General features: G+C 52.6%; 1 protein-coding gene across 6 annotated transcripts in view; it reads left to right on the top strand.

Annotated features, from left to right (window-relative positions):
* Positions 1-19,385, top strand: part of CSGALNACT1 (chondroitin sulfate N-acetylgalactosaminyltransferase 1) — a 257,672-nt gene extending 238,287 nt beyond the window's left edge. For all 6 annotated transcript variants that reach the window (XM_074353665.1, XM_074353664.1, XM_045518618.2 and 3 more), the window contains 4 exons: positions 8,795-8,973; positions 9,870-9,964; positions 16,637-16,718; positions 17,931-19,385. In XM_074353665.1, the coding sequence (XP_074209766.1) occupies positions 8,795-8,973; positions 9,870-9,964; positions 16,637-16,718; positions 17,931-18,220 (646 nt within the window). In that variant the 3' untranslated portion in view covers positions 18,221-19,385. The remainder of the gene's footprint in view (positions 1-8,794; positions 8,974-9,869; positions 9,965-16,636; positions 16,719-17,930) is intronic.
* The last annotated feature ends 2,348 nt before the right edge of the window (positions 19,386-21,733 follow it).

Here is a 21,733-nt window from a genome sequence, read left to right as displayed (position 1 = left end):
ATTTTGAACAAATATGGGGTACTTTTAAAAATGCAGATTCCTGGGATCCAGCCACAGAAATTCTGAGTCATTAATTCTGAGACGAAGCTTGGGAGCCAACACTTACAATGGACTCAACCTGTGATGCTGACGTGGTTGGTCCATGGCCCACACTCTGAGAAATTTGGGCCCAGGTGGATGTTTGTTTGGAGCTACATATTAGGAAATTTTTAAAAATCGTATTGATGGATGGGCTGGCACATGTTATAATTTATTACGTTGACTCTTCACCTTTGTCCAGTTGTGAGGACTCAAAGGATCTTCCAGAGGAATTGTCACTGAGATTGAAGCACTAGTTCTGAGACTGCCCTGTCCTGCAAGGATGTGGCCTCAGAGAGGGCTGTGTTTGTGTATGTGTATGTATGTGTGTGTGTGGTCAGGAACCTGCCACGTTGCCATGGTGTCGTCAGCATTTCATGCTTTGAAGGGATTTGCTTCACATGTACCCTGGGAAACATTTTACCGGGACATACCAGAAGAAAATTGTGAGGAAAGCTTGTATTGTTTTGACTTGTTCCTGAAATTTGAGCAGAATTGTTGCTCCATTTTAATATTGCTTCATAAGCAAAGAATTTTTAGATAAGATTCTCATCTGCTAAAATGAAAACAGCTACACGATGCATTCCTTCCCAGCAGACACAGAGTCTTAGGCCCTGGGCAGCACCTCACAGACGAAGGCAGCATCTCAGGCCTGTGGCATCTCACTCAGCATTTGCCAGGGAAGGGGCTAAGCACGACTGCTTGGTGATCAGCTCTTTGTGGAATATCATTTTTAGACATTCCAAGTTGTTCTTTGAGGGAGTCAAACATGGCCTATAGATTGTAGTGTTGTGACATTAGATGTCCTGAGTGCAATTATTACATTGTTAAATGTTGTAAAGGAGAGTGTCCTGGTTCTAGGGAAGTACCTCTCTTTGAGGATGAAGTTGCCATGATGTCTGTAACCTCAAAGGGTTCAGAGGAAAGAAGGAAGGAAATATGGCAAAGTGTTAGCACTCAGTGAACCTGGGTGAAGGGTATGTGCGTACTTTACTGTTCTTACAACATTTCTGAAAGTTTAAATTTTTTTCAAATGAAAAATTGGGGCAAAATATATTATGGAAAAAAGTAAATGATATCAAGTTCATACAATGGAGTAAAATGCAACAGTTAAAAGAAAGAAAGGTCATGCCAGTAAAAATGGTGCAATAAAGACCTTGCAAAATTCCCCTCCATAAAAGCAATGAGAAGATTAGTAAAAATGGTCAGAGTCAACTTTTTTTTTTTAAAGAACCATGGTAATTAAACAAAGCTTGTCACAATCTGGAAAGTGTTACCTAGATGACTGAATTTTGGTGCGCACAGGGAGCTTTGAGGAACTTTAACTTGCCTCAGTGCTGCCCTGCACTTTGAGCTCTTCAATAACCTTGAAATCCAACAACCCACAAGAGCCACAACCTGCCAGCCACGGGGGGCCAGAATGGGGTTGGAGCTCCTTGGGAGCATTATTCTCAGAGAATTGTCATTTTTTGACCTGCCTGGGGGTTCCCTGGAAGACCCTACTCACAAGGTTGTCTTTATTGGGCCTGACTCGGAGCCCTCCCAGTGGAAAATCCAGGAGTATTTATCCAGGAGTATTTACTGAAAAACAATGATAGGAAATCTTTAACTTTGTGGCTGCTTAAGGCGGTAGATAAGAGTTAGGACAAACAATAGAAGAACTAGAAAGCTCACAGTGTGAATCTGGGGAGTGAGGTCTCCATGGGGCTCTGAAAGCTCCAGCACATTCCTGGGAATCCAGAGGCCATGCACAGTTCTAGGGCTGTGTGCATACTTAGGAAAGACCCGAGAAGGCCCTCACCTTTCACCTTGACTGATCTTGAGGCTGTCTGCAGGAAGGAAGTAAAGGCTCAGGTAAGTTGTTACCTGTCTGGTTGAGTGTTAATTACATACCCCACCATGCACACAGAACCCCCACCATGCACGCAGAGTCCCCACCATGCACGCAGAGTCCCCACCATGCACACAAGAAAGACAGGGAGACTTCACTGGTTCCAAGCATTTAAGAAAATCCCTGTTTAGTCATTAACTGACCACTAAGTGGTCACACACAATAATTCACTTTCTAGAATTAGTTCAGGAAACTCACTAAACAAACAAACAACAAATAGCAACAACAGCGAAACCCTGGGGAGGGAGGAGATTCTGTTTTCCAGGGTTGCCACATTACATTATCTAAAATGTTTAGTTTTGAACAAAATATTATGAAGCATGCAAAGAAACACGGAAGTATGGCTTATGCACAGGGGAAAAAAAAATCAGTCATTAGAAATTGTTCCTGAAGAAGCCCAGATGCTGCACTTACTGGACAAAGGCATTAAATCAGCTATATTAACTAGGTTCAAAAACTAGAAGAAACTGTGTTTAAAAAAGCTAAAGAAAAGTATGAGAACCATGTCTCACCAAATAAAGAGATAACAGTTAGATAAAAAGAACCAAATAGAAAATCTGGAGTTGAAAAGTCCAATGTCTGAAATAAAAAAAATTCACTGGGGGAGCTCAACATGAGGTTTAAACAGGCAGAAGAAAGAATCAGTGAACTTTAAAATAGGCCAATTGATATGATCCAGTTTGAGAAACAGAAATAAAAAAGGATGAAGTAACTGAGCAAACCCCAGAGACTTGGAGGATATCATCAAGAATGCCAACATAGACATAAAGGGAGTCCCAGAAAGACAGAAGAGAGAGAGAGGGGGGCAGAAAAAAATAACTGAAGAAATAATGGCCCCAAACTCCACACATCTGATGAAAAAAGGACACTGGACACAAACTCAAATCCCCATGAAAGAAATTCAGAGCCACCAGTAAAATTAACTACATAGGGAAATATGAAATACAGTGCATTTTTTCGTTGTTGTTTTATTAGGCCTAACAAAGTATTTTTGTTTATAATTTTTTAATATCTGATTTAAAAGAAAACTATATAAAGCAATAATTATATATCTGTGTTGATAGACACACAACTGACTTTTTAATAGTTATTTTGTATCCTGCAACTTTAGTGAATTCGTTTATTAGTTCTAATGGTTTTTTGGTGAAGTCTTTAGGGTTTTCTGTACAGAATATCATATATCTGCAAGTAGTGACAGTTTTACTATTTGCTTCTTCCTTTCCAGTTTGGATGCATTTTCTTTCTTTTTCTTGCTTAATTGCTCTGGGTAGGACTTCCAACACTGTGCTGTATAAAAGTGGCGAGAGTGGACAGCCTTGTCTTGTTCCTGATCTTAGAGGAAAGGCTTTTCAATTTTTGCTGCTGAGTATGATGTTAGCTGTGGACTTGTCATATGCGGCCTTTATTATGTTGAGGTACATTCCTCGTATACCTAATTTGTTGAGAGTTTCTATCATGTAAGGATGATGACTTTTGTCAAGTGCCTTTTCTACATCTACTGAAATGCTAATATATTTTTGATTCTTCATTCTGTTAATGTGGTGTATCACATTTATTAATTTGTGGATGTTGAACCATCCTTGCATCTCAGGGATGGATCTGTCTTGGTCATAGTGTATGATCTTTTGAATGAACTCTTGAATTCACTTTGCTAGTGTTTGTTGAGGATTTTGCTTTATGTTCAGGGATATTGGCCTATAATTTTCTTTTCTTGTAATGTTTTTGTCTGACTTTGGTATCAGGATAATGCTGGTCTCAAAATGAGTTTGGAAGTGTTCTTTCCTCTTCAATATTTTGGAAAATTTTGAGGATTGGTATTAATTCTTTAAATGTGTGGTGTAATTGACCTGTAAAGACATCTAGTCCTGGCCTTTTATTTGTTGGGAGGATTTTTTACTGAGTCAATCTCCTTGTTCATTATTGGTCTGTTCAGATTTTCTGTTACTTCATGAGTCAGTCTTGGTAAGTTGTATGTTTCTAGGAATTTATCCATTTCTACTAAGTTATCTAATTTGCTGGCATGTAATTGTTCACAGTTGTCTCTTATGATACTTGGCATTTCTGTGGTATTCACTGGAATGTCTTCTTCTTTGTTTAAAATTTTATTAATTTGAGTCATTTCTCTTATTTTTTTAGGTAATGAGCTAAAGGTTTGTCAGTTGTGTTTATCTTTTGAAAAGAAACTTGCTAAAACAGTTCTATAAACAGGCTTGTATGTAAGCTCAGAAGCTAGAAAATTCTAAATTGTTTAAAGTGCCTGCTGTGAAAAACTGGCTGAGAATGTGTTTAGCTTAAAATTCTTTGCTGCATTCAGATGTCCGTAGTAAATAGAACTCATAAGCAGTGTCAGTATTCAGGGCTTTTAGATTTAAATTTTTGTTATACATTGAATATGTAAATTATAAAGTTTTTTTTTTAATGAAAGGCTGTTGTGGGAAGAGTCACAGTAAGAGAATTTCCTTGCAGCGGTGGGAAGCCTGTATTAGAGGAAATCACATTAGGCAGCAAGATCTTTTACCATCTTTGATCTAGCCATTCTGGGAAATGCAAGTCAGTTAGATAAATTAAATCTCCAGTAGAAACAGGAGTTTCCTCAGATCATTTTAACCTCTGTCAGCAGGACTCTGTCTAACTTGGAGGAGTCCTCGTGCACCAGATTTATTATGTAACAGAAAGGAATTGAATGAGAAACTCGAGAGTTTCGTCAGTCAATAACACAATTCAAGAAGAAAAGAGAAGAAGCAATTACGAGCAATCATGTGGCCTCTTGGAACTGCACACTCCGATTCATAATAGGAAATTACACAGTAGAAAATGTAACGCCCACATTCTACCGTGAAGATGCCCATTCCTTTAGACATGCCGCGAAATGGCGCATTTCTTTGTATGGGTAAATTAAATACTTAAAACCTAATTGCATCTTATTTTTCTCAGCTCTCTCCCCCTTTTTTTTTTTTTTGGTTATTTACATATTTGGCATTTTCTTAAGAGCTTGGATTTGTGCCTGTCCATGGAACGTGTTGGTAGGAGCCTCTTTCTGATGTGGGCGGGGGACTTCCGTGGTGGGGGGCTTCTCCGGGGCCACCCAAGGGAAGGAGGTGGCGTCCTGGGGCAGCGCCTCCAACAGTGACAGGTCCGAGTGCTTCCCATCGACCCATCTCCTGATTCGTTCAGTGTTTACTGACCACGCACTGTGTCCCCGCGGACACCACTTACTGCCTAGCACCCGAAAATCTTTGAAGATAGAAATGAGACAACCCAGGGGTTTAGAGGACAGGCCAGGTTGTCAAGTGCATAGAGCACAGGAAAGCACTGGGCACAAGGGGACTAAACCCCTGGGAGCCCAAAGAGAGCATCTTCTGGCTGGTCACCTAGAGAGGGGTGGGGGTGGACGGAGGACTGAACAGGGCCCCTCCCTGTGCACCTCGACGGGCCTCCTCTGGGCTTGTAGCCTTGGGGTCGTGAGGTGCACGTTCCCAAACCCATGCCTGCCAGACCCTGTTGGACAAATAAGTGTTCTGTGTTGACACGCGTCCTTGTTTTTGCTCAGCCTCTTAACTCACTGCTCAGGCACTGCAGGACAGGGCATTCTGGCCAGGGGAGCGTCCCTCTGAGGGAAGATGTGGAGCACGTGGAGGGAGGGGCTGCGTTCTCCTGCAGAAGCCGGCTTCCCTTCCCCCTCGTGCATCCGAGCTGAGGCCAGTGGGTCTGAGATGGGCGGAGGCGCCCCCTCCAGGCCCCACTGTTCGGCAGCCCGTTACTCTCTGTTCTGGAGAGCAGGGGCGTGAGGTCATCCTGGTTCCTTTCCTGGTGTTTCCAGCTCAGCCCCCTTTCTCAGCAGATCACTGGTTAATTATCAGAGAACTCTCCCACCAGCAAGAGAAGAGAAGGAGGGGTCCTCCAGGTACTGGTTGGTTGGAGGAAGTGCTGTGTCGAGTGGTCGGGGGAAGACAGCACCGCTCTCTGTATGTAGACGGACGTGTGACTGAGCGCAGGGACCTGGCAGCCATGCTGGGAACCACAGATGGAGGACAGAGTTGGCCCCGGGCCTCTCCAGTGCCCAGGACTTCTGATGGTGCTTCCCGGGCCAGCTGTGACTCGTCACCACCCTGCTGCTGTGTGTGTTCTTGTCCAGACCCCTGACGTCCCCTGCTGGCCAGCGTTGGTCAGGGCGGATGGGAGGCTGGACAGCGCAGGGTAAGGAGGACAGTGCATGCACAGCTGGGTGCCGTGTCCTGGGCCTCCTGTGCGGCCTGCGGACACGCCAGAGAGGGGTTTAGTGTACGTTCAGGTTGGCTGGTGCTGGGGTTGTCTCATCCCCGTGGGGAGGTGGGATGCCATTGGCATCAGGCCACACAGAGGGTCCCCAGCATCCGTTTCCCTGAGTTCTCTTTCTCCGCAGGCAGCACATGGAAGCACAGAGGTTGATGTCTTAAGACTAAAAAAAAATTCTTCTAAATCGAGGTCAACTCAAGCATCGGGCACAGTGAGCGGTCCCCACCCCTTTTGCCAGGGACAGTGACTGACAGGCCAGCCCACCCCCGCTCCTCACCCCACCCTCCTCTGCTGCAGAGCAGAGCTGAGACCAGGGTTTGGGGAATCTGGGGACAGAACAAACTAGATCAACCACGGCGTTGGGTGAGTGTGTCCCCTACTCCTCTCTGCATCTGTAGCGCTCAGCTGACTCTCCTCCAGGCTGGTCGTGTCTTCAACGCGGTCACCTCCCTTTCTGATGCTGCCTGTAAGCTTCCTGAAGAATTCAACATGACTCTGTGTCAATGTTTGATATTCTACACAGTGAATAGCAAATATGCTATTTGTGTAAATGTTTGCTGTGTCAACACAAATGGACCGTAGGCTGTTCCAGAAAAAATCCCACATTTCGGTCACGCAGCGTATTAAGGAACTGCATGCCTCCTGTCTGGGCAGAAGTTGCTTGCTGCTGCTCAGCTGTGAAGTGGTGTTCTGTCTGAACTCTCCAGTGATGGATCCCAGGAAACCTCAGCGAGGAGGCGCCTCGTCACCTGGACGAGGGTCTGGGGCTTGGGCAGGCCAGCCCTCCCTGCTCTGGAAGTTAGCTGACAGATGGCCCTGTGGTCTGGGCGGGCCCCCTGGATAGTCACTGTGAGACAGACGGAGAAAGAGACCTGCTATGGCTGTGAGGGCAGGAGGGGCCCTGGGTCGTGGGGACGTCCTGTGAGGCTGGCTGGAGGCTCCCTAGATGAACAGGTGGAAATCCGGGCATCTCCCCAGGGAAGAACTTTCCTGAAAACTGACCAGGTAGGGCAGGGAGAAGCGGGCTGAGCTGCACTTAGAGAAACCAGGGCGTTAGAAACCTCTGGGGTGTAAGCAGCCTCGCCCCACCTCTTCCCTGGGGACAGGAGGCAGTGCATTCCCTAAGCGGGGCCAGGCCGAGGGCCGTGGAGGCTTGAGCTCAGCCTCCAGGCGATTCACAGAAAGCGTGAACCGGGGCCGCCCACCCTGACAGAAGGAAGTACCTGCCCGCGGAGGCCAGTGCTGAGCTGAGCCTCCACCCACAGACCTTCTCGCTGTGGAGGGCCTGGGCTCTGCAGCTGGAGGCTTTGCAACGAGGAAGCGAGTGACCTGCCCCAGATCAGTGAGAGGCAGGGCTGGGTTAGGCATTCACCTGTTGACACCCAGCCGGTGTGGCTCCCGGGTTTCTGACTCTCAGTCCGGCCCTCCTCCAGGCACCGGGCCTCCTGCCTTGATCTGAAAAACATGCCTGGCATGGGACTCAGACAAGGTTGGGCCTGATTCCCAGAATGAAAAAACCAGGTCTGAGAAAAGGTGGACAGGTCAAGGGGGAGCAGAACTCATTCCACTGATTAAAGCATCAGTTAAAAGTGCGGCTCGGCATTTGAAAGGTTTATGACTCTGTATTTGTGTTCAGAGTTTAAACAGTGGAGATGGAGTTTAGTGCTTGTTTTGAGGCATCAGGATTAGAGAGAAGCTGGGGGATGGGCTAGGCCAGGTGAGGGAGGGCTCAGCGGGGGTCAGTCCCTGCACAGGTGGCAACAGGAGCTCGCATGGGACTTGAGTGGTTCTCTGGTTCTGTCCGGGAGAGGACAGTCCGTGTCCCACAGGGCACTGAATGAATTCCTGGAACTTTTGCACAAGACACGCCCCGTTTCAGAAGGTTCTGCTGCTCTGGGGAAAGAACAGCCCACATGACCACTGGCCTGTGCTGGTCCCAGCAGTAGCCAACGCTCACCTAGGGATTGCCTTGATCTCAGAGTGAACCCTTGGGAGAGCCGGGTCCGAGACGCCCTAATCCTCTGGGTCCAAGTCCGCATTCTCCTCACCATGCTGGGCTGCTGTACCCGAGGGTGGGGAGGAGTCAGGTGTGGGTCTGTCTGGGGATTCTGGGGGTGGCTGTCCACCAGGATGGTCCTTCCCGGCTCCCAGACTTGAATCCTGATAACAAGCTGCTCAGGGGGATCATGGCAGTGTGGTTTTACTCCTCGGTCTCCTTGCGTGGCCCGGGGGCTTGCAGATCTTCCTGGGTCCTGCTGACCTGGTCTGCAGAGGTTCAGGTTTTCTGCCTCACAAGGAACGTGCATTAGCCACAATTCGAAATGGGGAAATTGCCAGAGAAACAGGAAATAGATGCTAAAACCAGACTAGGTTTTCCTGGTGTCCTCAACCCCAGGGAGTCTGCGGCGAGTTGGGGCCAGCCTGTGACTGCTGGTCTCAGAGCCCCCGGGTTCCAGAAGAAACATGGGGAGACATCGGGGGCCATGGTCGGTGTCTTCCAGGGATGCAGGCGCGGGTGCCCGAGTGATGGTGTCTGGTGTCCTCTTGCAGAGCCGCCAACTTCAGGAACTTCACCTTCATCCAGCTGAACGGAGAGTTCTCTCGAGGGAAGGGACTGGACGTGGGCGCCCGCTTCTGGAAGGGGAGCAACGTGCTGCTGTTCTTCTGCGACGTGGACATCTACTTCACCTCCGAGTTCCTCAACACGTGCCGGCTGAACGCGCAGCCAGGTGGGCGCCTCCCCGGTGGGCAGCTCCCCCCCTCCCCTGGCGTCCTTTTCTGCACCGTGCTGACCATCTGCTCCCGAATCATCCTCATCTTCCCCAATGCCAGAGACCGGGAGAACCATCTGGGTCAACTCTTCCTTTGGGGTTGTGCCGTGGGCCCGTCCCAAGTTCGTGTCTACAACCCCTTTTCCATTTCCAGCGGGGACGTCAGCTTTAGGGAGCGACCCGGAAGCTGGTGTGGTGGGAAGACGGAGGTCTGGAAAGGCCTCGGGAAACCACAGCGGAAGACGTGGCTGTGGGCAGTGACCAGGGCAGGGGGGGCTCTGAGCGGAGAGAACCCGCGATGGGAACGTGGTTTTCAGAGAGTGTGACTCGGAAGCAAGGCTGACACTCAGCCGACAGCCACCGGAACCACTGTGTCGGTTGGTAAAATATCAAAACTCTTGGGTGTAAATGGTAGTGAGCGGCTCCCTCAGTCTGTTCCTGCTGCCTGCATCACCCTCGCCCCTCTGGCGTCCCTGCGGACTGCCCCATGAGCCAGCAGTTAAAGGGTTAACAGCTGGCAGGGCGGGCGGGATGCAGGACCCTCCTTTGCACCCACTACCTCTGGCTGTGCCCGGTGCCAGAACCCGTTGGCACCCAGAACATCACTCCTGTGCCAGGAACCAGGAAGCCGAGCGTCGGTCCATCTGGTCTACCTGCCGCCGCGCATCTTAAGATCTGTGTTAGAGGCTGGTGAAGGGAAAAGGCAAAGCGGATGCAGACCCCCGGGGTGTTCCCAAGGGGGGGATATACTGAACAAACCTAACAGCTTTATTTTTCTTTTCTTTTTTAATTTTTGCATTGAAGCATAATAGTTTAATCCATCGCTTTCAGCAAATGTGTTTTCTGGCCTGCAGGGAAGAAGGTGTTCTACCCAGTCCTTTTCAGTCAGTACAACCCGGAGATAATATACGGCCACCACGACGCAGTCCCTCCCTTAGAGCAGCAGCTGGTGAGTGACGACCCGCCGGCGTCTGGGTCCGGGGCCGCTGCTTCCCACCTGCCATGAGGGGGGCGCCTGGGCACGCGTGGAGGGGAGTGGGACTGTGCGGGGTGCTGCCCGGTGTAGCTCGGAAGTGTGGCAGGTGCCCTGGCCTTGGCTCCCGGCGCCTCATCGATTAAAAGCGCTTGCAGTACTTAAACGTGGCAACTACGCAGGAACGGCACCTTGCAGAAAGGCAGCTTCACACCTTCGCAGTTTTGTTCTCTGGCTTTGGAACCTGGCATTTATGGCTGCAGCGCCTTTTCCCTTTATTATCGCAAAGCCCTGCACTTGGCAGATGGGAGGCGGGAGTCAGAAAGAGGCCTCCCTGTTCCCCCGTCACTTTGCCCACGTGTCGCAGTGCCTTGGGGGGACTTTCGCCTCGGGCCTGTCACCAGCAAGGTGGCTCTCAAAGGCACGTGGGCGGACTTCTCTGCGGAGACCCTGGGCGCATGGGTGGTGATGGGCGGTGGACCACCGCACATGGCACTGAGCACCCCTGTGAGTGGAGACGTCTTCGCTGGCAGAGGCGGCAGTTGGCCCCTTCAGGGGAGAAGCAGTGCAGGCAATGGTGGTGGGGGATAAAGCCCGAAGGGGGGCCTGCACCACAGGAAGGCACACCTTTCCGAGGCAGAATGCTCCATGATTGTGGTCACCACCCAAATGGGCTGTGATCTTATGCCAGAGAGTGGCGTGGTGTCTCCAGCTGTGTGGCTCACACTGAGCCTGTGCACTGCCCTGGTGGCTCTGTCTCCTGGGGAGGCAAAGCCGTGTTTCTCCCCACCAGGCGCCGCCCAGGGTGCAGGAGGAAGCCTGCTGTGTGGGCCTGAGGAGTTGATGGGATGAGTGTCCCTCGCTCCCCTGCGCTGGGAAAGTGAACTGGTTTTCGTTGAAAATGCACTCTATGGAATCCTCGTGGAGGGCTGAGTCTGTGTGGAAGCTTCCAGAAGTAGCAAAACCTGTTCCCTCCAGCCCCACCCTGTAACTGCCCCCCCCCTTAACCTCCGGCAGCTGATGAAATCTTTTCCAGTAAGTTTCAGCCTGGGCTCCTCTAGGCTGGACAAGGTTCATTCCTTACTGTGTCCAAGCCTGGTCCCCTCTGGGGCCCGAGCCACACAGCTCAGCAGTAATACCGTTCTCCCTGCCCCCAGTGAGGTTCTGATACCGCAGGTGGGTTGTGTATGTGCACGTACTGTGTGTGTGTGTGTGCTTCATACATGAACTCAGTGAGAGGTCTGGCGTGGTTCAGCCGCTTTCTCAGATCATCAGAATTAGCGGTCTGGTCAGGAACAGAGCACAGGTTGCCATGTCCACAGCTGCAGCGTCTGAATTACCTGCAACCTTTAACATTTGCCATCAGATACACCTGAGACCTTCTGCAGATCACAGAGGAATGGTATTTTCAGGGTTGGGATTCATGGCGACTTGTCCCAGAGAAACACAACAGTTGTCTCTGACACCAAGGGGTCTCTGCCCAGAACAGAGAAGTGTTGATTATGCTCGCTCCTGGATGAGCCATTTCTTGAGCACTTTCTGCCTGCAGAGAGCTGGTCTTGGGGCACATGGGGGAGTCAGAGACCTGAAACAGTGTCCTGTATGCGGAAGTGAGTCCCCAGGTCATTTCACTCACCCCCTTCCTTCTCATGGACTCACCCAGGGGCACACAGCTGGCTACAGCTCAGGCCACAGCCAGGATGCCTGTACCGAGTGCAGTGGAAACAGACTTGCTTAGGATCTAAATGAGAACTGAAACACAAAGGCAATGAGCAGAGGAGATCGTCAAGCCACAGAAGTTAATACGTTGGAGAGAGAACGCGTAGGTGCAGAGAAGGGGGAACACAGAGGGACTGATGGGAGGTGGTGATTTAGGGGAGACTTCCTGCCAAGGCTTTGTTCTGGCTCCCTCTTGAAAGATACAACGCGTACCCATTACTAAATTCTTGAGAGCCTTCCCTGGAGCACCTCGGTATCAAGCCTTCCCCCAGATCCAGAGGGTAGCTAACAAGTGGCTTCCATGTGCTCTGCCAGCAGCCCTGCAAATATGGCCCGTCAGGGCCCCAGTTATTGCTTCTGCCTGTTGCCACATTTGATGGCGTCTGCCTGCGGACAGAAGCAAGAAACCAAATTTATGGGGTTTTTTTTGTTTGTTTTTTGTTTTGTATTCAGGTTACTTCTTTCTTTACTTTTGCATGCGGACCTTTGTAATGAGTAGTGAGTGAAATCGTGGGATTTAATTTGTGGCATTTTCAACCTGAGATGACCCTTGCTGATGCTTTATTTGAAAAGGGCCTTCTGAGAAAGGAATAACCCTAACTTAAATCAGTGCTGACTTTGGACATTCCCTGTCCGGGTTCCGGCCTCATCAGTTCCTGCTGAGCCGCAGCAGGAGTCTGTCTTTAGAATCCACCTCTCCCTTGAACTCTAGTCTCTCCTGCACCCTTGGCCTGAGATAGGTTTCCAAAGCACAGATTAATTCCATTAAAGAGAAATCCTTTATGGATAAAGTGAGTGCTGTGCGCGGACGTTTGTGACAGCCCCGTCTCTGAAGGGGAAGGATCCGGTTCCTAGCGGGGGCCCTTGTCCATGGTGTCCGGCCCTCCCCTGGGACCTGTGTCAGGTCTGCTCATGATGTCACAGGACACACAGCTGGGAGGAGACCCCAGCCGCACCAGCACAGCACTGAAGCCCCGGTTCCTTTTGGGATTAACTGCCGTCCAGCATCTGACTCTCAAACTGATCACACAGGGAAGTTCGCAAACCCCAGCACCTGGACATTCACCCTCTCGAGAGACACCCAGGCCGGCTGCTCACCAGGCGGCCCCTCCCGCCCAGAGGCTCCTGAGCCGCCTTCTGTCCCGCTCAGGGCATCCCCTCACCATTGCGAATGCCCAGGCCTGTCCTCTCTCAGCCACGCTGTCCTGCCCACCACGTAAGTCGTGGAGGTGGGTGTCACTTGTTCGGATGCCCACCGTGCTGAGTGGTGGGGCCGGAAACGCAGGTGACGGGGACAGGGCTACGGCTGCAGCTGCTGCGGGGCTGGGCACGTTCTGCAGCCTCTGCATGCTTCCCTGAGGGCAGAGGGTCTGGCTCCGGGTTACAGGCTTCCAGGACGGGGGGCCTGGACGGGGGACCTGGACGGAGGACCTGGACGGAGCCTTGTCCTGCCTGATGCCCTTCAGAAGACACTTCATTCTTTAATGTGGATGCCGATAAAAGAAAACCTGTAGGAAGGGGTAGGTTAGTATCAGTCTTGGAGGAGGTGGCATTTGAGTCGGTTCTCAAGGCAATCCTTTGAAAGCTGTGGCTTGAGAAGTACCTTATTTCTCAAGAAATGGAAACCATCACGGCCACCCTGTGGTTGGCCTGGGCTCGGCCACGCCTGGCTGAGTGACTGTGGGCAAGTCACTCTGCCTCAACAGCGCGAACAGCCCCGGATCCTGTGCTTGTGGGCGCTGAGCCTCGGGGCCCACTGGGGTCCCTGAAGCCCGGGGCGTCTGCCATTGGCTCCTTATGGGCACAGCTCAGTGCGCAGTGAAGTCACAGGGCTCTCGCTGAAAAAGTGTTAAGAGTTTCAAGACAGCAGCAGCAGAGCATCACCTCAGGCATGAGGCCCTGCACACATGGGGCCGCGTGCCTCCGAGTTTCTGATGAGATGCGGCAGGTCGAACACAGCCTCCCACTGATTTAAAAGAAATACTCTGCCCGAGAATTTGTTACTCATTTCATTTTATGGCCCAGATTGCTTCACAGGCAGTTGCCAAGTCAGGCACGGACTGAGGCCGCCTTCCCACATCTTTGGGGAGAGACGCCGATTTGCGCTTTGCGTTTTGGTCCTGATAGAAAATGATCACTCCTGGCACGTGACTCCCACCCAGAGTGTGTCTGGGGCCTTCCTGGGGGAGAGCAGACTTGACCACTGTCCTGCTGTGGGGTGTTCCTGCCGGGCGGGGCTCCACTGGGACCTGGGGTGCGGAGAGGGTACTGTGGGGGGTCGGGCAGGGGCCAGCCTTGAGACGCACGTTCGAGGAGGAGGGTGCTGGGAAGCAGATGGGTGAACTCCAGGGCAAAGGAGATGTTTCTCTGGTAGGTATGGGGTTCCTTCCTCCCCTGCTGGGGTGGAGGTCACTGACGTGTGTCTGATCAGTGCTGGAGCCGGACGGGGGTGCCCCTTCTAGACGCAAAGGTGCTAAGAAGTAGAGCCCTCTGCTTAGACCCTGAAAGGTGAAACTGTTTCTGTCCATGGCCCAGAGCCCCATGGTTCTGAGAGTTTTCTCAGTGGGACCTCAGCCTTTGCTGAGCCACTCACTGACGAGAAGTCCCTACTGAGTTCTGTCTGTGTCCCCCGGCCGGGAGCCATCTCTGCCCTACATGCTCTGGAGAAGGATGGACTGAGTGCCCCACTCTGTGCTGGACAGGGAACCGCATGCTGTGGATACAGCCGTAAACGAGACCAAGGCCTGAGCTTACGTTCGCTGGTGGTGGTGGTGGGTGAGGCCAGCAGAGAAACCACCCGTTGACAGGATTGTTCAGAGAGCCACCGTGTTACAGAGAAGATAAACCAGCTGACGGTGACACGGGATGGGAGCTGATGCTGGCTGGGGGAATCTGGCTGACCATCTCAGTGAGGGGCATTGGAGCAGAGCCAGTGGCGAATGGGATCTGGTGACCCTGGCCAGGCAGACTGCGAGCGTCCAGCCTTCGAGACCTGTGAGCCCCACGTGTTCGAAGGGGACACGAGATGGACGGGGCAGGCAGGGGCAGGTCACGTCAGGCCTCTGCAGGCCTGTGGTTTCCCTGTGGGGCATGGCCTGGGTCCGTGCACCCCCGTCCTGCCCTGACAGTTAGACTGTGGGCATCACCAGATTGGTTTCCACCAAGGCCTGAATGCTGCTCTTCAAATGCTGGCTTTTCGTCCAGCTCTAAAGCAGACGTTAGTAAGTGTCCCTGTAGCTCACTTCCTGCTCACAGATCAGTCTGTGTCGCACAGGCACTGCATCCGCGCAGCCGGGTCCCGGGTGGAGACCTCTTGTGATCCCTCGTCTTCTCCCCGAGCGCTGGCTCACTGCTTTTCGGGTTTGGAGCTTTGTCTCTTAAAATTCCAGGTAGACTCCACCAAGCATCTGAAGTTCGGATGCCGGCCCTTCCCTTTGCCTGCATTTAATTCAGGACTTTGCTGTGTCCCGGCCACCGGGAAGGAGAGCGAAGCATTCGCTGCAGCGGACTGTGACGGGTGGAACTGAATCCATGTTTAAAAATGACTCGGTGGAGAGTTGTCAGACTTTCCTGCCCTGCGGCATCTCTGCTGCCGATACTGATGAAATGGTCCCTGGGGCGATGCTGGTTCTGAAATCGGGCTGGGCTGGGGCTGAGGACGGAACCTCCCCCGGTCCTTCTGCCCCCTCAGTCCTGATGTGCGCTGACAGTCGTGGAAGCCACATCTCTGCGAAGGTTGTGGTGAATCACGTGGTTTCATGGGTCACAGAGAAGAAATGTCAAGTTCTTCACCCCTTCTGCCGGTGGTTTGTCAAGTGTGACCCCGCCCGCGGTGCAGACAGTGAGACTTCAGGAAGGGGGAGGGGCAGCGAGGGGAGAGGTGTTTGGATGCTGGGACTGGGAGAGACCTGGGGGCAGGTTTGTCTTTACCTCCCCATTAAAGGAAAGGAAACAAAGGACCTGAGGGGCCTGCCTGAGCCCGACACACCAGCCAGTGGTCCCGCAGGGACAGGACGCTGCTGCCCCCACCCCCGCCCCCCAGGCCCTGTTCCTGGTTAGCGGCCACCAGGCCGGGGTCCCAGCCAGGACAGCAGGGCCCTCCTCACCTGCAAGCACCTACCCCAACTACCAGAGTCAATCAGGAAAAATAACTATTAAGGTTGCAAAACCGTTGCTGGGATGCCCTCAGCCAAAAACATAAAAACAACAAAAACATTTTGTTAAGTCTTGCTGTTTCTGTAAATATGTTGGAAAGGAACTCGCACAGTGCGGTGTGGAGCGGGGCCAGGTCCTTGCTCGGAAGGCCCTCCTGTAGCCCCGCAGGTCCCCAGCCTGGCCGGCCTCACAGGCTCTCAGGGACAGTTTGGTTTTAAAAGTTTGTGGATGAAGGGACAGAGGGTGTCCTCAGGGCCTGGCCTCTCAGCGCCCGTATCCTGGGCTCCTGTGAGCAGAGCCAGGAACATACAACAGTCTCGGGGTTTTTTCTCGTCCCCTGGGCAGCCCTGTTCATGCCCTGTGCCCGGGCGGCTGAATCCTGGGTTGTTCTGCCCCTTTCTCTAAACTTCCCGAGCCCTGGGCTGGCTCCTGACCTGGGCCTGTGAGAGGCTGAGGCCACCTTTGTCGCCAGCGCTGGTGTCGGACCAGACATGTAGGTGGCTTCTCCATGGTGCTGCCCAAAACCTGCTGTCCCGGCTGGTTTCTGAGTGTGTGTGTGTGTGTGCGCGTGCGTGTGTGAGCCTGCACCCTAGGAACACTCCAGCCAGAGGAGCCCAGAATCACAGGCCCTTTGGGGACCGGGGCTTTTGCTGTGTCCTGTCATCCATGTCCCCACCCAGGGCAGTAGCTGTGTATCAGGGACCCTCACAGTTGTGACCCTCCATCTGTGTCCACCCCGCCCTCCTCCCTCAAGTGGCCGTGATCTCCCCACAGGTCATCAAGAAGGAAACCGGATTCTGGAGAGACTTCGGGTTTGGGATGACGTGCCAGTACCGGTCGGACTTCATCAACATAGGTGAGACCGAGGGCTGCGCCGCCCCCGCCCCCACCCTGCCCGCGCCCCCGGGGGAGCCAGGGCCAGAGATGGTGCCGGTCCCTCTGGGAGGCCGCTCTCTGCCCCAGACGTGGTCGCTGGACCGAGGGGGACTCCGGGCAGCGGGGAGCCTGCCGTTTCCTCCAGCACCTCTCAGTGTCCCAGAGGACAGAGTCTGGGGGAAGAGGAGTTTGCCCCATAAGGGCGGCTTCAAAGCACATCCTCCAGGGCCCCCTTCCAGCCAGGTCTGCCTCCCGGCTTCTCGTGCAGACATGGTGACAGGCGCTGCCAGAAAGTGAGGGCAGCACAGGGGGGTGCAGGAAAATCACATCCCGGAAAGATCCTTGTTTCTCTCTTCTGAGCCTCTGAGCTTTCCAGACGTCACTTCAGGTCCGGAGGGTGCAGTCACTGTCACCATGCACACGTGCACGCACACACATGTGTACACAGATGCACTTGCACATCTGCACGCACACATGCACAATGCACTCATACATCTTGATGCACGTGCACACAGATGCACTCGTGTGTACACTTATGCAGACGCACTCATGCATACACATGCATACACATTCTGCACGCATACACACATCAGCATGCACATGTACACAGATGCACACACGTGTACGCAGATGCACTTGCACATCTGCAGCCACGTGCACACAGATGGCACTCACATGTCTGCACGCACACACATGTACACAGATGCACTCTCATGTGCACACAGATGCAGTCGCATGTCTGCACACACGCACACAAAGATGCACTCTCACATCTGCACACACACGCACGTGCCCACAGATGCATACACAATGTGCACACACAGCTCTCAGAACACACAGAGGAAAGGCCCTCTGGTTGCAGGTGAGGGGCCGACTGTCAGAGCAGAGACGTCACAGCCAGTGGGGGGCTTGGTCAGGATGAGGAGAGAGGGTCCTGTCCCCTGGGTGCTCCCACACCCCTCCCCACGGGGACACCTTCTCTCATGCGTCTGGCGGGACCAGAACTGGGGCGTGTACAGGACAAGGGCGGGAGGGAGCAGACCGGGAGCTGCGGTCTGGGGTTTCTGGGTTCTCTGGTCCGGATAGACCCTCATCAGTGGGGGGGGGGTGCAGTGAGACGTCTCCCCTGGGTGCCCTGCTCCGTGCAGAGACCTGAGCTGGCGTGGGTCAGCGGCGTGTTCTCCGCCCGCAGGGGGCTTCGACCTGGACATCAGGGGCTGGGGCGGCGAGGACGTGCACCTGTACCGCAAGTACCTGCACAGCAGCCTCCTGGTGGTGCGCGCGCCCGTGCGCGGGCTCTTCCACCTCTGGCACGAGAAGCGCTGCGTGCACGAGCTGACCCCCGAGCAGTACAGGATGTGCATGCAGTCCAAGGCCATGAACGAGGCGTCCCACGGGCAGCTGGGGATGCTGGTCTTCCGGCAGGAGATCGAAGCCCACCTCCGCAAACAGAAGCAGAGGACAAGCAGCAAGAAAACATGAGCCCCCAGGGCGAGCCGTGGGGAGGCGCTGCTTTTTGCCTTTTGCAACCACCGAAGGAGTGGCTGTGACGAGGAAAAGATTTCCCTAAAGGGCAAGAAAAGACCTTGACAGATGAGTCAAACCTACGGTGGGGGAAGAGAGCCCCCCGTTTCTCTCCGCCTGTTTGGCTTGTGCAGCAGGAGCCGGAGCGAGCTCGTTCCTCCGCATTTGAGTGATTACTGGGGGCGGGAGTCCTCGGTCTGGGATGCTGACACACCCGGAGACGGGCGCGGGGACCGCGTGGAATTCAGAGATGCCCGCGTCGGGGTCCCCGGGCGTGGACTCGGCAAAACCAAACGGCCCGTGACTGTCGTTACCATCGCCCCGTCCCCAAGACTAACCCCAAATAATCTGCTCATCTTTTGGGTTGTAGTTTTAACCGTCTCTCTCTGTTAATTTTATTTAAAAGTGCACTTTTTTTTTTTTGCTTATGAGTCATATTCTGCTTATTTAATTACCAGCTTGCAAGCCTTACTAAGAGAGCCCAAGTTAGCTCCCTTTTTATTTTTTTTTAAGAGGTTACTTTCAGCTGCATTATGAGAACTTGCAGTTCAGAGCATCAGACTGATGCCCATGTCCAAGGACATGCCACCTGCTGACCCCGCGGGCAGACAGCCTGTCCCGTGTCACATGGAAGGTGTGGGGCCACCAAGGGACGAGACCCAGAGACACTTTATCTGAAGAGTATTTCTGAGGAGGAGCAACTGAACCCCGGAGGGAAAGAAATATACTTTTTACCTGAACAGAAATGGAAACCGATTTGTTCAAAACTCAGAAAACACACTTTCTCCTCAGGAGAACTGGGGACCACTTTCTTACCTGTTGAAATAAACCAAAGTTGACTGTGTGAACCAAACGATCTCTTTTCAAAGCAGGGTGCTCTTCCTGGCCTCCGGCTTCCACGAGAAAAAAATGCAGAAAAACATGTTTTGTAAAAGATCACTCCACTTGCCAGCGTCCAGTGGGAGGGAAGGTCCTGCCGTGTGTTCCCCCACCCCCAGCGCGGGGCGGAGTAACTCAATGATTTTTTAAATGAAGCTGGTCTATTCAGTCACCAAGATGCTTCTTTTCCTTGCATTTTATTACAGTTTCCAACGATTTAAAAAAATAAACGCAGTTAACATGAGTGGCTTCGGTATTCATGCGAGAATTATTTCTTTATTAGCCAGCGGCAGATGCATGAGCTGGTCGTGTCTCTGGTCCCTTGCCTTCTGTTTGCCCAGAGTCAACTCACTATGTAAAACTTCTGGGACACTCAGGCTGCTGGTGTGTTAAAAAAAAAAGTGCATCGTATTGATTTGTACTGGTAGCTCATAAAATTTAATGAAAACCCAGGACATGGATGGAAGGTGGCAGCTAATAAAATATGATCTGTGGGTATGATTTCTTCTTGGAGTGAGAGCACCACGTCTTTAGTTTTTGGATAACAGCTTTCTGCACAGAGAACAGGGTTCCTTGGCCTTGGCACTGCGAGGTTTTGGGCTGGATCATTCTGTGTTGGGGGCTGTTCTGTGCACCAGGGGCTACTGAGCAGCACCCCTGGTCTCCACTCACTCGGTGCCAGGAGCGGCCCTCACCCAGGTGGCCACCGTAACTGCCTCCTGCCATCACCAGAGGTGCCCGTGGGCCTGATGTTTAGTGCCGTCCACTCTTCCTTTCTGATCAGAAGCTGAGGGATGTTTCCAGAACCCCTCTCGGCTCTGCTTCCTGTGTCCACACATGTGGTGGTGGTGGAGATCCCAGGCAGGCGTCTGGCCAGTCGCCTCAGTGGGTCTGACCTGCCCACTCCTGCCTGTGTTTGCCCCGGTCAGGAGGATGCAGTCCACCAAGGCCAGCGGCAGGATGTCTGACCGTGGAGTTGGGTCTCAGTGTCCCCCAAGTGGTGGGCCCAGGCTGTGCTCTCTGGGGTTCACGGGCCACTTGTGCGGGTTTAAACTGCACAGCACAGAAGCCTGAGGCAGTGGTTAAGAACAGAGTTTGAAAAGTTGCTGGGGGAGAAGGAGTTAGAGCACATGCTTAATATGCACGAGGTCCTGGGTTCAATCTGCAGTGCCTCCGTCAAAATAACTAAATAAATAAACCTGATTATCTCCTCCATCAAACAAACAAACAAAAAACCCCACAAACAAAATAAATATTAAAAAAATTGCCAAAGAGAGAAAGCAGAGTAATATCAAACTGTAGCCGTCTTTTAAAGCTTAGTCAGGTAACCAGTGTTTTCAAGAGGCAGGAACCCTCATAAAGCCCACGCAAGAGGGGGTCTGTCTTAGCTTGGGCTGCAGCAAATACCGCGGACAGGGTGGCTTCCTCAACAGACGCTGATTTCTCAAGGTCCTGGAGGCCAAGTCCAAGGTCAAGGCACTGATAGATCAGGTGTCCGACAAGGACCCCTCCTCGCCGTGTCCTTGCGTGGTTGAGAACAGGACACTTACCATCCTGAGACTCCACCCTCATGATCTAACCTCCCAAAGGCCCCACGTCCAAACTCCACCTCATTAAGGCTTCCACCTGAGAATCTTCTGGGGCATGAACTCTCAGTACACAGCGGGACCTGTCCCCGTTCCCTGCCCAGGACATTTATAAAACAAAGGCTGGTGATGCCCGCTGGAGCACTGTAATCGGGCCTCGGCATTTAACCTTGGACAGCAGAGGACCACAGCCACGAGCCTGCGGCTTGAAGGACCCAGTCACACGACATCTTTTAAAGAAGGAAGGATGCTGCCGGGGGGCATGAGTCTTGGGCTTGTCTGAGGTCCTTTCCAGCCCTGCATCCTCCCATTCTTACTGTATGTAAATCGCCCACTGGAGCTGGGCTTCTGGTAGAACCTGGGGTCTCGTCAGTTGCTGGCACCCCCCTGGGAACGGCAGGTGGGTGGCGTGAGGAGGCTGGCCGTTGGTTGGTATCTGGGGGGCTACTTTCCTCCAGGTCCCTTCTGTGGACTGTGTCATATTTGCAGCTGCGGTTCAGCGTGGAAATTAGTATTCGCTTCCCCAGGAGGCGCCTGGGTTCAGATCCCAGTTCTCTGACTCACAGCCTCTAAATCTTAAACCCGACACGCAGCGTCTCCGTCCGTTTCCTCGTTCAGGGTCACGCATGCAATCACAATTACATCAGGTGACTGACCACGGAGTTAGGACACGTTAGGCACGTAGCAGGCATCACGTCCAACTGCCGTTAGTTGATACCCGTCCCACGTTCACAGCTGTGCGTCCCAGCGCACCCAGTGCCTCTCGGGTGTAATCAGGGCCACGGTGGATCACACGGTAGAAATCATAAACCCACCATGAATGGTGGTGTCTGTTCTTCATTTCTGTCATTCTGCAAACAATTTCAATCTGTCCAAAGACAGTTACTAGCAGTGTAAAATGCAATGATGAATCTCTCCCTGAAATGTTGTGCTCAGTAATTTGGAGTTGGCGACGCCCAGGCAGTTGAGGGGCGTCAGTGGTTTTGAAGGAAGGAGCCTCGCCAGG

Source organism: Camelus bactrianus, chromosome 26 (assembly GCF_048773025.1).
Source record: "Camelus bactrianus isolate YW-2024 breed Bactrian camel chromosome 26, ASM4877302v1, whole genome shotgun sequence".
NCBI classification, from domain to species: domain Eukaryota; kingdom Metazoa; phylum Chordata; class Mammalia; order Artiodactyla; family Camelidae; genus Camelus; species Camelus bactrianus.
The sequence above is the reverse complement of the archived record's forward strand: the minus strand, read 5'-3'. Positions and strand labels throughout refer to the sequence as shown.